Source organism: Chiloscyllium plagiosum, unplaced genomic scaffold, assembly GCF_037043375.1.
Source record: "Chiloscyllium plagiosum isolate Xiang-an unplaced genomic scaffold, Cpla_swu_hap1 HiC_scaffold_10, whole genome shotgun sequence".
Lineage (NCBI taxonomy): Eukaryota > Metazoa > Chordata > Chondrichthyes > Orectolobiformes > Hemiscylliidae > Chiloscyllium > Chiloscyllium plagiosum.
The window spans coordinates 74637382-74654990 of record NW_028270148.1 but is presented as its reverse complement, the minus strand read 5'-3'; the positions used below and the strand labels follow the sequence as shown (position 1 = coordinate 74654990).

At 37.8% G+C, this 17609-nt stretch overlaps 1 protein-coding gene across 16 annotated transcripts in view; it reads right to left on the bottom strand.

Annotated features, from left to right (window-relative positions):
• arid1b (AT-rich interaction domain 1B) overlaps window positions 1–17609 on the bottom strand; it is a 620676-nt gene that overhangs the window by 58865 nt on the left and 544202 nt on the right. For 11 of the 16 annotated variants that reach the window (XM_087991461.1, XM_087991456.1, XM_087991453.1 and 8 more), the window contains 4 exons: window positions 17272–17430; window positions 12479–12685; window positions 10438–10642; window positions 615–747 (listed from right to left, as the gene is read on the bottom strand). In XM_087991461.1, the coding sequence (XP_087847587.1) occupies window positions 615–747; window positions 10438–10642; window positions 12479–12685; window positions 17272–17430 (704 nt within the window). Of the gene's footprint in view, window positions 1–614; window positions 748–10437; window positions 10643–12478; window positions 12686–13651; window positions 13730–17271; window positions 17431–17609 lie in introns of all 16 variants that reach the window. The other 5 variants (XM_043696151.2, XM_043696152.2, XM_087991466.1 and 2 more) reach the window with 3 other exon arrangements.

The window sequence follows — 17609 nt, the reverse complement described above, 5'->3', positions numbered from 1 at the left end:
GGACAACCTGGAGGAAATCTACGCAGACATGGAGAGAATATGCAAACTCCATACAGACAGTCACCCTAAGGCTGGAATCGAACCAAGATCCCTGGTGGTGAAGCAGCAGTGCTACTGACTGAGCCACCATATTATTGACTACAGTGTGAGTTATTAACAAGATGTAAGCAGCAACTCACCAAGGTCTCCTTCGACAGCAGGAACATGTTAACATCAGTTACAAGTTCTCCACCGATGCACACACCATCTTGGCTTGGAAATATGTAACTGATCCATTACTGTCGTTAGGTCAAAATCCTGAAGCTCCCTCTTAATAGCATTGACATTGCTCAAACTTGTTGGTTTGCAGTCACCTCAGGACCATAAGGGGTGAGAAAAAAGATTCTACTCTTGACAGCAATGTCCACGTAATGGACAAATAGAAAAAAACTTACTGAAAGGCTGTCTAGCTCATGGTATTAGCAGCTCAAATTAGTGATCAGTTTGACATCACATCTCTAAAGATCAGCTTAATGCTTATAATAAAGGTTCCACTTTTTCTGTTTTGGCAAAATAATCAATTTCCTATTAAGTAATATGCACAGTAAAAGTTTTGATGTAATGCTTTCTCATACCTGTTACCCTGAATAGGTGTCATTTGTCCAAGCGGTGTTGAGACAGGGGTTGGCGGTTTCAAATCTCCACTTTCTGCCAATGAGCTGCTTGTGGACTGAGGTGTCTGCGGTCCTTGCAAGGAACCTGAACCTGCTATAAAAACAGAAGTCTTAGTTTTATATTTTAAATGGCATTTGTGAACCTATTAATTGATTTGAATGGGGATGTACTGTGAGCGAGCAAACAAATGAAGGAATCTATGACACACATATTAAAATATTTTGAATTTTATTATTTACTATTACTCCTTATTGATACTAAACATATAATTAATTCCACACTGCAGCAAAACCTAATGGAAGAAATACTCAACGGAATAAAGCTTTTTCCAGATGTGCCAATGTAATCACCAAAGTAAACATAGGAAAGCATGCTCACATGCTTCAGACAACATAATCAGCTATCACACTGAGAGGATAATTTACTCAAAATGAACTCTCTGTTTCAGTTTCAGGATTTGACTGTCATGAGGCCAGCAGTTAATCTGTATCGATCAACGGTCAATTAGAGACAATATGTTGATATAAAAACCCCTTCCATCTAATTAATCTTGCTGTGAGACATCCCCCAATTCAATACATTGACATTCGTATGATATCACCTGTCGGTAAACAATAGACAGTGTATTGTTGCAATTCATTCTGTCAGGCGGCAACAGGGATTCTACAACTGACTGAGTTACACGGCATGGAAACAGATTCTTTGGTCTAACTTACCTGCGTCGACCTGATCAGGATAAAGAAACCAAGTAAAAATGAACGAGTGCTTGTAGAATAAGGTGACAAAATGGACTTTGTGATTCTGTAAACTTCAGAACTTTAATAACTGTTCATAGTTTGAAAGAAGCAGCAATAACTCTGTCAGAAATAAATTGTTAAGGGACAAGGACAAACTTATACAAGAACTGAAAGCAATTAGTCATATCTGGGAAAAGGATGAGGTGATGCTATATGAACAAAGCTGTTTTAACAACTGCTTGATAAATGGCTACCTTATGCCACAAGGACAAGCAATTGCCCTGCATAAGAATTTAAGGATTGAAGCACAGGAAAGCTGTGTCTTCAAACGGATGAGTCAATGCCAAATGTAACAAGGAACATGGATGCTACTTCTGATAAGAAGCAAGCTGCAGACTTAATGGTTCCAGAGGAGTAGTCCATATTGTGGTTGAAAGAATCATTAATAACGTCACACCACAAACTTGAAGGATGGAACATTGCATAAGAATTCAACTCCAGAATTCCTCAGGGGCAGAACTTGGAAGAATAACACTACACAAAGATCAAAGCCTGGACATCCAGAGACAGATATAGTTGGGTGGAATCGTAGCTAAATTTCACCATTAATTGGATAATAGCCAAGTTGAGTTTTGAGGTTTAACTTTCTTATTTGAGGAGTCTTATCTTGGTTGCTACATGCAATGAAGTTTAAATAATTGTTCTAGTATTTGACTGTGACATTTCCCAATAAGTAGCCAAACTAAAGATAGCTAATGATGATTTACCCACAACAACTTGCTAGCAAGTTTACACCAAGTATGGCCACTTCAGCATGTAATTAGAGTGCTTGTATTGACCATGAATTTAAACTTAGTAAGAGCTAACAATGTTTTAAAGAAGATGACAAGGAAGAAAATTACCGCCAGCAATCAATTGCTCCCTCCAATTTTCCTTTTCTCATATTAATTAATAGGACATGGGTTTCCATGTATCTGCTGCATTCGTTTTCCTTAGTGGTAGCAGTCTTGGGTTTAGAAGATGCTGTCTAAAGATCCTTTGTGAATTTTCATCATGTGCATCATATAGCTAGAACACACTGCTGCTACTGAGTGTTGATACTGGAGGGAGCGAACGCTTGTGCATATGGTGCCAAACAAGCTTCATGAGTGTTGTTGGAGCTGAAACCATTTAGGCACGTAAGGAGTTTCCCATCACATTTACAACTTGTGTTTTGTACATGGTGGAGAGGTTTTGGGGAATTAAGTGACAAGTTACTCACAGCAGGATCCTAGCCACAATATTTGTATGGCTAGTCCAGTTCAGCTTCTAGTCAATGGTAACTCCAACTGGATTGATAATTGGGGATTCAGTGATGGTAAAACCATTGAATATCAAGGGGTGATGATTAGATTCTTTCTTGTTGGTGACAGCTATTACGTAGCACTTGTGTTGGACTAATGTCACTTGTTAGTCCAAATCTGGATATTGTCCAGGTCTTACTGCTTCAGTATCTGTGTTGGCACGATAAGTGCTGAACATTGTACAATTATTGCCAAACATCTCCCATTTCTTACCTTATGATGGAGGGAAGATATTTGATGAAACAGTTGAAGGTGGTTAGACCTAGCACACTGCCCTGAGGAACTCCTGCAGAGATGTTCTGAAGGTGAAATAACTGACCTCCAACAATTACAACCATCTTCCATTATGCCAGGTATCACTCCAACCAACGGAAACATCTCACTCCCCCCCCAAGCACCGATTCTCATGGACTCCAATTCTGACAGGGAACAATGATGTCATTCTCAGTCAAATGCAGCCATGAGGTCAAATGCTATTATTCCCACCTTGCCTCGAGAATTCAACTTGTTTGTCCAAGTCCAGAGCTGAGTGGTTTTGACAAAACCCAAACTAACCATCAGTGAACAGCATTTGCTGAGTAATAGCTGCTTGATAGCACTGTTGATGACACCATCCATCATAGTCATAGAGATGTACAGCTTGGAAACAGACCCTTCTGTCCAACTCATCCAAGCTGACCAGTTATCTTAATCTAGTGGACTAGGATAACTGGTCAGCATGGATGATTTGGACCGAAGGGTCTGCTCCAAGCTGTATATCTCTATGACTATGATGGATGGTGTCACCAACAGAGCTATCAAGCAGCTATTTATCCTTCTAAACCCTTCTATTCCTATACCCATCCAAATGTCTTTTAAATGCTGTAATTGTATCAGCCTGCACCACTTCCTCTGGCCACTCATTCCATATATTCACCATCCTCTGTGTGAAAAAGTTGCTACTTAGGTCCCTTTTATATCTTTCACCTCTCACCCTAAACCTACGCCCTCTGGTTCTGGGCTCCCCAACGAAAGGAAACGACTTTTTCTATTTATCCGATCCATGCCTCTCATGATTTTACAAACCTCGAAAAGGTCATCCCTCAGCCTCCAATACTCCAGGGAAAACAGCCCCAGCTTTTTCAGCCTCTCCCTACAGCTCAAACACTCCAACCCTGGCAACATCCTTGTAAATCTTTTCTGAACCCTTCCAAGTTTCATAACATCCTTCTGATAGGAATGAGACCAGAATTGCAAGCAATACTCCAAAAGCGACATAACCAACGTCCTGTACAGTTGTAACATGACCTCCCAACCCTTATGCTTAATGCTCTGACCAATAAAGGAAAGCATACCAAATGCCTTTGTCACTTTCCTATCTATCTGTGACTCCACTTTCAAGGAACTATGAACCTGCACTCCAAGTTCTCTTTGTCCAGCAAGACTCCCCAGGACCTTACCATTAAGCGTAAGAGTCCTGCTCTGATTTGCTTTTCCAAAATGTAGTACATTGCATTTATCTAAATTAAACTCCATCTGCCACTCCTCAGAACACTGGCCCATCTGATCAAAATCCCATTGTACTCTGAGGTCCCCTTCTTCTCTGTCCACTACACCTCCAATTTTGGTGTCATTTGCAAGCTTACTAACTATACTTCCTATGTTCACACCCAAATCATTTATTTAAATGATGAAAAATTGGACCCAGCACTGATCCTTATGGAATACCACTGGTCACAGGTCTCCAGTCTGAAAAGCAGCCCTCCACCACCACCCTCTGTCTTCTACCTTCGAGCCTGTTTTATATCTGAATGGCTAGTTTTCCTTGTATTCCATGAGATCTAACCAGTCTCCCATGGGGAATCTTGTTGAATGTCTTACTGAAGTTCATATCGATCACATCCACTGCTCTGACCTCATCAATCCTCTTTGTTACTGCTTCAAAAAACTCAATCAAGTTTGTGGGGCATGATTTCCCATGCTCAAAGCCATGTTGACTATCCCTAATCAGTCCTTGCCTTTCCAAATACGTGAAAATCTTGTCCCTCAAGATTCCCTCCAACAACTTGCCTACCACCAATGTCAGGCTCACCGGTCTCAGTTTACTTACAATTGAGAGTTTTTCCTTCAAGAACAATCAAGTATTAGCCAAAGTTTTTCGGTTTTCAAAACTTTTCTCCAAAAGGGAAAGTTCTTTTCTCCCTTTAATTAGTGCCTTCATACCCTCCAGTATTGACACTCAGTAAACAACAGTGTACTATCTACAAGATACACAGTGAAAATTCGCAAAGGCTCCATTGACTGCATCTTCCAAAACCAAGACTGCTACATTAAGAAAAACAAGTGCAGAAAATACATGTAAACCCATTTTTTATTAATTAATAACAGAAAAGGGGTTATATTGAAGGGTAAATCAGCATATCAATCAGTTTTACTTTTTTTTTAAAGCATAATAAATCTATCATTTTGTCATTTATGAAAAGCATGAGTGACCTCATTCTGGGAAGAATTCTTTAATACCTATCCCTTCTTCTCATCCTAAAAAATGGACTTGTACTTGCTGTTTTCTTGACCTCTTTGTGGATGTGCAATGGCTATTTCCTGAGACAAAAGATTATGTTTAAACCTCTTCAAATTCAAGAGACCTTCTTGGTCTATCTTCTTCTGGAGAGGTGAACCACAGAAATTCAACTTTTGCTCATCCATGCATCATGGCAGTCCTGGTGTCAATTGTAAATGCAAGTGGCAGACACTTATGTTAAAGCTTGTCAGTCCCATTTTGCTCACCTTGTTCAGAGAGGATCCTAACACGTAGTCAACTTATTTACATTAATGGCCAATTAAGATCAATTATCAGATGCAAACTGGAATTTTCAAACATACTACAACACTGAGAACAGTCCACATTACGTAAAGATAGCTTCCCTGATGAGATGTTTCCTCAACAGTATGGTGCTGGGACCCCAATTTAACCCAATTGTTTGGGTTTTGATCCAAAGTCCAAATTTCTGGACGATCCTTGTCCATGGATATGAACTGTGCTTAGTATTCTTAGTTTGGTTGAATTAAGATGTAATACAAGTTTAACTTGATTTTCTTGCTTTTGAGTCCTGCTCTTCTAGAATTGAACCCTCAGTGCTTTATCAGAGTTTGCAACAGCTTTGTTAACCATTACCTTTAGTGATTTCCTGATTCAAATTTAACGAATCTTTGAACTGCAAAATCTTTTCATGCTGCTTGCTTATTTGAACTCTCATTTTCCAGTCGGTAGTCTCATTATATTGCTTTTGAAAATGCATCACATTTATCTATATTAAAATACATTTATCATTTGCACGACCACCACCAAGATTGTTCATATCCTCTTGTATTTTCTGGCAATCCCTCCATATTTATTATAATTCCAAATTGACATTGTTTGCAAACATCGACATGGGACTTCCAATTTTCAAGTTAAATTACTAATGTAAGTAATGGAATCTTGCATCCAATTCCAATACAGCTGACTGGCTGTGCACTATGCAGAATGACTGGTAAATCCTAACTAGTATTGAGCTTATGCTGGAGTTTTAGCCATATACAGTTAGCACAGAAGGGAGATTAATTGAGGCTCAGGTCACTTAAGGCTGAAGTGAGGCAGCAGTGAGTGACGTAGAAGTGGACAGTAAGCAAGCTAATGTTTAAATAGGTATGCAGTCTTCCAACCTATGCTGCTGTGCTGTGCAAATTCAACATATGAGTGGACTGCTTGGAAATTGCACTGAAAATTGAAAACAAGTCTTGAATGGCTAATAATATTTTCTAAATATTGCTAATGTGTATTCCTGGCAAATGTATTTGTATCATCCAGTATGAAATTGAACATTTAACATGCCATATTAGTTGGCTATTTAGTGGTTGAAAACATAGTGCTTTGTTGTAGATTTTCAAAACATGTCTTTTGAGGAGGAGAAAGAAAATTAGGGGAAATAAAATAGTCAAATCGGGTAACAATATTGTCACATCTACTGACTATATGACACAGTTATTGCACAAATCCTGAGTGACTCATATAATTTCTACAAACAGTACTGTTATATTGTGCACCAACCCAGACAAGTCACAATCTAGGCCTGCTTTTATTACTAGTTTACGAAATCAGGACCATTAGCAACAGCCCTCACTGATCTCTGTGCCAGCAATCCAGTGACTGTGAGCAACTGCACTGTTTATTTCATACTGAACATAAACAACAGACTAACTTTAAAAACAAATTATGTACGCATAAAACTCCCTGATGTAACACATCATTCAGGAAAAAAACTTGAGAAATTACTCCAGTTTAAATTTCATAGCTAATAAAAAGCCGGCATTAAAAACAGAAATCTTATGAAAAGCTCAGCAGATCTGATAGCGTCTGTGGAGAGGAATCAGAGTTAATGTTTTGGGTCCAGTGACTCTTCCTTACAGCAGTTCTGAGGAAGGGTCAATGGACCCAAAACATTAACTCTGATTTCTCTCCACAGACGCTGCCAAACCTGCTGAGTGTTTCCAGCAATTTCTGTGTTTGCTTCTGATTTCCAGCAGTTCTTTCAGTTTTAAAAAGCTCGGATGTCTTAACTATATCAAATTAAAAAAAATGATTTTATCATGACGTTTTCTCTGAAAACTTTATATGCTGGATGGTCACATGGCTATGCTTCAAATCATTTTAAAACTGACAAACCCTTGCAATTTGTAACAAGTATTTCTTGGCTGAATTTGCTACAGGTAACTATTAATGCAGATCTGAAACAACTACAATGAAATGCAACTCAGCAATTTGGGGTAACTTGATCAGTATGCTCTCCTGCATGACGGGGTGCAATATAAGTCAACAAAACATCTAATTAGGTGGCACAGGTTTTTATACAATGTATACGGAGGAGAAAATACACATTCATAGAAAATTCACAACAATTACTGCTGTTTATCTAATACAGTAGATGAATGCAGCTGGTTTTATACAATCTCTCTCTTTTAAGAATATATTCAAGACATGTTCGGAAATTAAGAGATTCAAAGTCAAGTTGGTGAATTGCAGCATCTGAATATGTTTTCTGTGATAAAAAAAGGATTAATTTCAAATGAGCAGGTGACTATAAAATTCATGAAAACATCAGCTATTTGTTCTGTTGCGTTCATTGAATTGAATACGAATTCCATGTGTATACCGAAGCATGGTCAGATGCAGCAAGTGTCAGCATGCGTTGCGAACAAGGATACAAAGCACACATTAACAATCTCCCTCGACTCCATAGCAGAAAACCACTTTACAGAGCCAAAATAACCCAACCTACTGCACCTGCAACTCATAACACATTAAACATTAACCTATTTCCAATCATGTAAATTTCTTAAGTGTGCAAATGCTCTTCATAGTGGTCTGTAAACTTTGTTATCACAGGGACTAAACAATGTGACACCTTAAATCTTTGTTCAAATATAATTCAACTTTTCTGAAGATGCGAATGTCAAAGGAAATATAGTTTATAAATATTCCATTTGTAATGTTCTTGCCTGAAGTCTGGGAAGAAATTTAAATGTACACATACAATTATGGTTTTCCTTCAGGTGATGTTCCGTGCGCACCAACCATGTTGTCATTACCACTTGCCTGAAATAAAACAGCCCTTTGATCCATCACTGTAGTATTACACATTGCCACCCTTCCTTTTGACGAAAAGCACTTGGCTGTATTGTTGCCTCCCATATCCATGCCCATATTTCCTGGATACTTGAATCCCTTTGTTCAACTTTCTGCCTCACCACAGTACAAAACAGCTCATACCAAAGTCTCAAAGTATATCCTAAGTCACAATTACAAAGGCAAATTAATCTCTTAGTCCTCCTTGACCTGTTTGGAGCCAGGGACATGAGTCATCACATCATTCTCCTTTACCACTCCTTCATTTGTCATCCAACAAATGGGGACTGCGCTCACCTAATTCCCTAAATATTGCAAAGAATCATCTGCAATGGCTTTTCTTTTTGTTCCTGCACTAGGACCTCTTGTGATCCACACAGGTTTATCCTGGACCTCTTCCTATTTCTTCTCTATATTCTACTCCTCGGTAATATCATCTGAAAACACAGCACCAATACTCGACAGCGCACTGACAACACATACAGGACGTTGACTCTTCTACTGTCTCTAAACTGTCAAACTGCTGGTCAACTACCAGATGAGTAAATATATGGAAGACCAAAGTGATTACCTTTGATCTCTGCTACAAACACCATTCTCTAGCCACCAACTTTATCCCTCTTCCTGCTAACTATGTCAGGCTGAACCCTAATTGCTCCCAAATTTAGTACCATATTTGATAGTAAAGTGAACTTCTTACTCAAGTGCAAGCTATCACTAACGGAAGTTTGCTTCTAGATTGTCATCCAATTTGACGCTTGCCTCAGTTTATCTGCTACTAAAACCCTCACATGCCTTTGCTGCTACCAGACTTGACGATTCCCATTTTTGGTTAACCTTTCATGTTTTATTCAAAGTCATCCAAAATTCTGCTCCCTATGTCCTTACTTGCACAATGTCACTCATCACCCCTTGTACTCTGACTACAATGGCAAAGTCATCATATTCCTACTGAACCACAGTGCCGTTCTCTAATAAGAGGGGCAACTGGTGGTTCAACCTCAGGCGAGGTGAGAGGTTAAGGAGGCAGGTCCTTCACGGTAATCTCAGCCAATTCAGCGGTTTGAATCTATGCTCATACCATCACTTTACAGTACAACAGAGCTAGCTAACCCTTATTGATCACATATATTCCTCATTAAGTAATGTTTTGATGTTGAAATTTTTTTTTCAATATCCTTTCCACTTGGTCTTGACCCTTCCTAGCTTTTTAATTTCCATCAGCCTCCTGTATATATCCAATTTTGATTGGCATCTTTGTACTATTGATAGCTTTACCCTCAGCAGACTAAATTTGATTATTATCCCTAAATCCCTCAGCCTGTCTTCCTAATGTAAGATGCTCCTTAAAACCTGCCACTTAGACCAAGCTTTCAGAAATATGTGGTTCAGCAGCAAGTTTTGCTTTATAGTGCTCAAGGATCACCGAAAGGGTGAGCTTAACCCTTTATTTCCTCTTATACTAGATGAGGCTCAGGTTTCTTTGTTTCTTGAACGTCCCATTTATTCATGCATGCAGAGGAGCTGTGCATAATCAAAAAATGACATACAACTCATATTTTACTGCAAAACAAAGATATTATACCACTTTTACAGATAATGAGCTTCCAACTGACTACTCTTACAAATAATAATTTCTGAAAGGCGACATATTTGCTCACTCCTATCTCTACCAAATCGTATTCGTGGTGTCCACATGATTATATCATCCAATCACATTCAAACCAATATCTATGTCTATATTACCCAATCATATCATTACATGTTCACATTTCAAACTGTTAACACATATCTTGTGATTACTAATAAACCTACACTGTCTATTTTTCCCTTTCAGTCCCTCCTAATGCCTGTAGTGTTTTCCTTTTCAATCATTTTGGCGCATTGATTTAAAGGTGCTTCATGAACACTTGTACTGTTGTTGTCATTAAACAAGCAAGAAAGAATTAGAGATGGTGTAAGCTCATCTTTTTTTCACCCCAGTGTACTGTATAAACAACACGTATTTAAGCCAATACAGTGAAAACACAGCAACTTTTCTGGATCCAGTGGTACTCACCAGGAGAAGGTGGTTGTATTTTCGGCTGCTTTTTGGATTCGGCAGAACTGAACATCTCAGGAGGGGGTTCTTCTCCACGTTCAATCTTACATTCAAAGGCAAAAAGGTACTGAATATATTGTTTCTTTAGTGAGCTAGCTGCACTGCTTGATGTACCTACGCACAGGGTCGTTGCCAGTTCACGCCATTTTTTGTTTTTGTTAACCTAGGGAGATTATGTGAAAATCAATGAGATTCTGATTGAATATTGTCAAATACTTTCAGCATACTTCCCTTCCAATTTAATTGATTTCAAATGACAATATTCAACAATACATATTGTTTATTGTAGCTTTCTAACCAGCTTCTCTCATTTTTGAGGTCCAACGCATTGGATTGGGGCTGAGAGAAAATGGAGAAAAAAGTAGAAGAGAGAGAATCAAGGTTAAGTAACACCAATTGGTGAATTGGCAAATTCCAGATGTCTCAAATATTGACTCACTTAAAGAGTACAGTCCTATTTGTTTAAAATAACTAGTTGGTATGCTGTGAGCAAAGCTTTCACTATTCTTTGGGTGAATGGATAGGAAGAAATAAGTAAGTGACTTGGTGTTCTCCTAAATGAGTACAGATAAATACAGATTAACACCAGAAAAAAATTACTTTCAAAGTTTAGGGAGGGAGGGGTGATCTTTTACAATTTTATATTATTCATGTAAACCTGGAGATCTTTAACTATTTCATAATAGACAGACATTCGGACTTCATGTTTCTGGTTTATTCCTGCCCTGATTCAAATGGTCCGCCATCAACGGTCATGAAATGAAGATTTGATCCCATAACTAATTTATGCTGGACTACTCATGATTATTTTCCCTGGATTACAAAGTACACTTGACTCAAATATTTAATCACTGGTCACAAAACAAGCCATGCTCAGAAGTTACAACACTGAGTTTTCACCAACTGCAACTGTTTGTGTATTCATTACATTGTGTCCAGAATCTCTGGCATTTAAGTACCCACGATCACATGAATCCAACCGTAATCACCTGACCTACAATAACCAGCAGTCAATTGTAGAATGATCCAGGTCTATCGCTCCTACAACCACAATAATCTTCAAATGTTTTAAATTCAGACAACTTATCAGCCCTTGGTACATGAAAGGCCTGTGACCAGCAGGCAATTATAGTTACACAGTGTGAACTCCTCTGTTGCTGGAGTCAGTTAAATAACAAGAGCATGACCTGTAGTCGATTGTTAAATGCATTGCTTAGTGATTTTCACCTTCACTCTGAAGATAAATGTTTTGTCCTTGCTATTAATATGACCCCATTATACCCCTCTCTGCCTCAGGGTACTTTGAGGCCCCATTTGCCCTGACCCTATATCACAAATTTACATGTTTGAATAGGTTTCTCATTTGTGCAGGGAGATTTTACTTTCAGGCTGTGCTCATTAGTTTGTGCGGAAACTTGAGCAAAACTTCATCTGGGCAAAAGTGTTCAGGATCCAGGACATTCAACAGACCAATGTACTAAGTAATATGTGCATATACATCCCTAAACAGTAGATATTTCAATATAAAATTCAACACTAAAATAGAAGTCAGCAAAGAACACATTTTACAAAACAGCAATAACTGGTCTAAACTTCATTCTTAGTTGATACAGATGCAAAGAATTTCCAAGTAGGGTCAATAATTTGCATAATACTTTTCTTTATTTCAATGAGGTTACAAGATGGCAGTGAAACCTACGCACAAGAACAGACACTGATGAAATGGGGAAATGACTCAGCAATACTTACAACACAAGCCTTAATTGCTGAGTATATTTTGCCCACTTCATATACTTTAGATGCTTTGAGACATCTCTTAAATGTTTTACCATTGCACTGTTCATTAGTTATGCATCAAATTAATGGACAAGCATTTCTCCATGTGCTTATTTCATATCAATTTCAAAAAGGAATTTTTAGAAGAACCAAATATTCAAATACTAGCCAAAACCTAACCAACAAATAATCCTAAAACACCAAAATGCAACTTGGTACCCACCTGTGCCAAACCACCAACTTCCTTAACACAGACATAAAGTCGATAAAGATCCAATGGTTTTTTGCCCACAGCAGGTAATGTGGTCACTGGTGTTCCTCTTTCCTCCATGAAGGACAGATAACGGTCTATCCACATCTTGCGCTCCTGTTCACTCCCCAGCTCATACAACCTGGTTATCTTGTCACCAGTTGTGGAAGAGTTTGATTTCTGCAATGAGCAGGCAGAACAAGCAAGAAATATGAAGGGACCTCTTTCCAATTATGAAAACTGGTTTTATTCCTTGAAAAACAAAGAGTAAGGAATCAAGGATACCAGCTCTGACAGACATTTGGTAAATGTAGTTCATTACAGTGTTTCCATCCTCATGCTCAAAGCTGACATTTCATCAATATAACAATCTGAACTTCAATGTAGTACATCAGATGTGTGACCACAGACCAAACAAAAACCTTACTAGACACAAACAGTGTATTTTTGAGCATACCCCCATCTACCCATTCATCATCCAATGATATAGTGTGAACATCACATGCAGCTACAAATGTATCCAGTTTCAATCCAGGTATTATGTATCCCCCTGATTCAGAGCACAACAAAATATTTGTTTTCTTTCCACCATTGAACTGAAGTTCTGATTTGCCATGTTGATTAAGGTAATGTGTAATGTGTTGGCGCAGGCCTGATGAGTTGAAAGGCCTGTTCCTGTGTTGCGAGGTTCTATATAAAAGTATTTTTAATTTATTTTTATGAAGCATGCACTTTGGCCACCTGGCCTAATAACAGTGACAAACTATAACTTGGAGGCGGAACTACATCTTCATTCTAGATAAAATTGAAATATAACTCCTTTGTACTTCACTTTTTAAAAAACTTGCCTTTTTTCCCTGAGGTCTATTGTTATGAACACATTAGTTTTGCTGGACTAAATGACTTTTCTTAATCAATGGATATTCTTATGATTGCATGAATTACTTGTGAATTAACAATATGAAACACAATGCAGTTTTTTGGTTTGTAACAGTTTGCACATTTTCCTCTCCAAATAAAATGAGATCTGAGCTAACATTTGCTGCAAGACATTTTGATTGATGATCAGGCATCAAAAAAGTGAAGTACGTGAAAACAGACAACAACTATAAAGAATGAATCATGCTACAGGATGAGCTGATTAACCTGTGTTAAGATTTTTGTTCTTGCACAGCATCTTTGCTTTGTTGTGGTGAGATAGATGATTTTGCTTTGGGCACACACCTGGGGGATAAAATTACTTCAGCAGTGGTAATAGGAAAATGCAAAGACAACGGAAAAGAAAATCAGAAGGTCTAAGGCTTGCCAATTCGATATCGAACAATTGCCAAAGATCAAATTCACCTTTACTGTCTTATTTGGATTGAATATTAATGATGAATAAGAAGAGAAATGGAGATTGCAAGTTCTCTTTTATAGACTGCAGAGGTTATTGGATCAAATCAAACATGTCAGGCAGCATCTGGGGAGACAAACAGAGCTAATGTTTTAGGTCAGGATGACCTTTGATCCTGATGGAATCAGGAATTTCAATCTGAAACATTAATTCTGTTTCTCTCCACAAGTTCTGTCAGACCTGCTGAGTATTTTGAGCATCTTTTGTTATTATTACAAGTTTCCAGCATCTGTAGTATTTAGGTTTTGCATTGGACCAATCAGAATTAACTTAAAAAGACAAGAAACTAAAACCCCTACACTACACATTCTATACCTCAGCTTTTGTAGTTTCAGCTGGTCAAGAGATTAATCCAAGATGTAAACCCAATAAGTTTTTGCTGCTGATAATATTCTGTTACATGAAGAGCTGCACCGCTAAAATCATTTAAGAAAAACATGGCAATTTAAAGCTGATTATGTAATATTTTGATGACACCCATTACTGAACAGAGAATAACATACAACTATTTCAAATGAAACTGAAAGTTAAACACGCACATTTATATAAATCCACACCATGATAATGGCTTTTAATCGATTAATCTCCTCCATAAGAACTCTATCCCTTAGTGGTAGAAAGCATTGTCTCCCAAACAACCACTGACTCACGACATCCTGAATAGTGTCAATACACTTCAAAATTTACTAATGTAGGATTCGTATCTGAATGAAACTGATATCCCTCCTCTACAGAAGGTACCAATTTCTGCATTCAATTCAGATGGTGATACCTTTTAACTACTTGGACTGATCAGCTGCTCATGTTAGCATGTAAAGTACTGTAGCTGAGATAAAGTTGTTATCCCCGACATGTTTTTTCTAGCGGGTGTCACCAACTCCTGTGCAACAGAAACCTGGTCAACATAGTCCATCGAACCAGAGGAATACAATGTTCAATTATGGTGCCCAAAATATTGCCAATGGCTGAGATCAACTATATCAGTGGAAAATCAAACCAATGGTCACCTGTTCTGTATGATTCAGTGTTAGATTAAAAATACTTATATGTACTAAGTAATTGGAGCTCCAAAATTAGTTTAACATACCTTTCTGGACGTCCATAATGTAATCAAAAAGATTTTACAAAACATACATAAAATTTAAGAATGGAATGGATACAACTTGTTGGTTGAGAATGGAAATTTGTTAGGAGATAGCAGAGGGCGTACAGGTAACAGACGTGCTCAAATTGGTAGGATTTCATTAAAGATATACCAAGGGAACGGAGGCCCTCTGCTTTACACAATATTTATAAATGACTTCGATGAACGAATAGAGAGCAGCACATTTAATTTTGATGACAACACTGAGTTACACATTACAGAAAATAATGCAAAATAATCTATTCCCATCTGCAATGAGACACTGATAGTTAAATGAGTGGACAGAACTGTGGCAGATTGACTTCAGTGTAGGAAAGTGTAAGGGCATTTACTTTAGACTGCATATAGGTAAATGCTCAGAATCCAGAAAAGATTCTGAGCAAGTGGGAATAGAGGATGAACAGAGACTTTTAGGGGTCTGAGTATAAAAATCAAAACCATAGCAGATGGTAAAAAAAATTGACGACTAATAGAATATTGTCCTTTATTTCAACAGGGCTGAAGTACAAAGGGATAGAAGTTAACTTAGAATTGTACAGGTTCCTAGTTAGTAATGCATTCATTTTTGGTTTTCCATACTGGTTGTGCTATGAAGATTCATCAGAATGATACTGGAGCAGTAAACGTTAAAGGATGAGGCAAGACTGCGTATACTAAGCTTATATTTGTCCGAGTACAGACATTCAGGCCATAAGATCATAACCATAAGATATAGAAGCCAAAGTAGGCCATTCAGCCCATTGAGTCTGCTCCATCAATAAGATCATGGCTGATCTGATAATCTTCAACTCCACTTTCCTGCCTTTTCCTCAGAACCCTCAAATCCATTACTGATTAGAAATTTATTCAGCCTTGAAAATACTTACTGACCCTAGTTTCAACAGTCCTCTGCGGTAAAGAATTCCACAGATTCACTACCTTCTGAGAATAGAAGTTCTCCTGCAACTTTGCCTGAAATGTCCAATCCCTTATTCTGAGATTCTGACCTCTGGACCCAGACTCTCCCACAAGTAGAAGTAACTTTTCTGCATCTATTCTGTCAAGTCTCCTTAGAATCTGATATGCTTCAATTAAGTTGCCTCTCATTCTTCATTAATATCTGAACTCGAGTTCATGAAAATCAAAGAGAGAAACCATGTCCTCTGGTTGGTGAGTCTGGATTCAAGTGAGTATAACCTGATCAAAGTATGATCAAAGTATGATGGCAGAAAATACTTCTTCACACAAAGGGTGAAGTCTGGAGTTCTCTGCCCCTGTTGCGGTTAACCAATTGAAAATTTCAAACGGAGATTGATTGTTTAAAGTGGGCAACCTATCTAAGGATTACAGAATTAAGGTGGTAGGTGTGGTTAAGTACAAATCAATCCATTCTAACTGAATTGTAAACAGGCTTGAAGGACAGAATGGTGCACTCCTGTCTCTATGTAATGTAACTAAAACTAGATAGGAAGAACATTTCAGATTCAGTAATTTTATAATGATTGTTAGATTAAGAACACACAGCCGAAGCTGGATCTCAGCAGTTTTGCAGTTAAATCTGGTTTTATAGACCACAGGCAAAATTTGTAGAGCCGGTTTTTAGGTAAAGGTCTACAATCCCTCAGTACAATAAGGCATGAACATAAGATGGAACAAAATCACCACTTTTATTCATTTTCATTTGTTACATCTATGAATAATTATGCTAAATTATGAAATGGATTCCAAATCAAAAGTGTAGAATTTATGTTGGCTAAACATTTACATGCTCTATACACAATGGGAAAATGCGTAAAGCCAATTTGTAGGCAAGCAACTACATTCCCCCATTCAATAAGGTATAATGATAAAATGGATTACTTGTTTTTATTGTTACAATAAATAATTATACAAAAAAGTTTAATAAAGTAGAATATTTAATATTGCCTCAACATTTACATTTTAATACGTACATAATATACTCAAACATATTATTCAATTACTCTAAAACATTACCTTCCAGTCTGCAAACCTTGACAACATTTTGTAAAGATATGGTGGTCTATGATCTATATCATGACTGGTTGCCATTCTCTCTTGGGAAAGAATTGTGTCCAGCAACACTCATCAGGAAAGCTAACTACTATTTTGCTGACATTACATTTGGAAGATAAGGGGTTTTCAAACACATTTTTTATTTTTAAATGATTTTCAATAAAGCACACAAACATTACATAACAGAGAGGTTAATAAAACAGCGCCACTTACAGGGCTTGACGGAGTCTTTGGCCAGCCTGGGCTGCTAATGCTATCACTTTCATCTCCATGCATTGAGGAGATGCTAGTAGAGCTTGGGGACATGGGGGAAAGGGTTGGCAGGTTGCCTGAGGTAAGGGGCTGAGAAATACCCTGAGAGTTGTAGCTATCCTGTGGTAGCGGGACAAAAATAGGAGGAGGGCAGGGCAAGGTTCATTCAAAAGAAGAAAAAAATGTTAAATCGATTTTAACTTACAGGTATAAACAATCACATAACATTTATAATTGGTATAAATTTGGAAGGTTGCTGGAGCCACCATGCTTAATTTTAAGCTTATTTGAGATGCTTA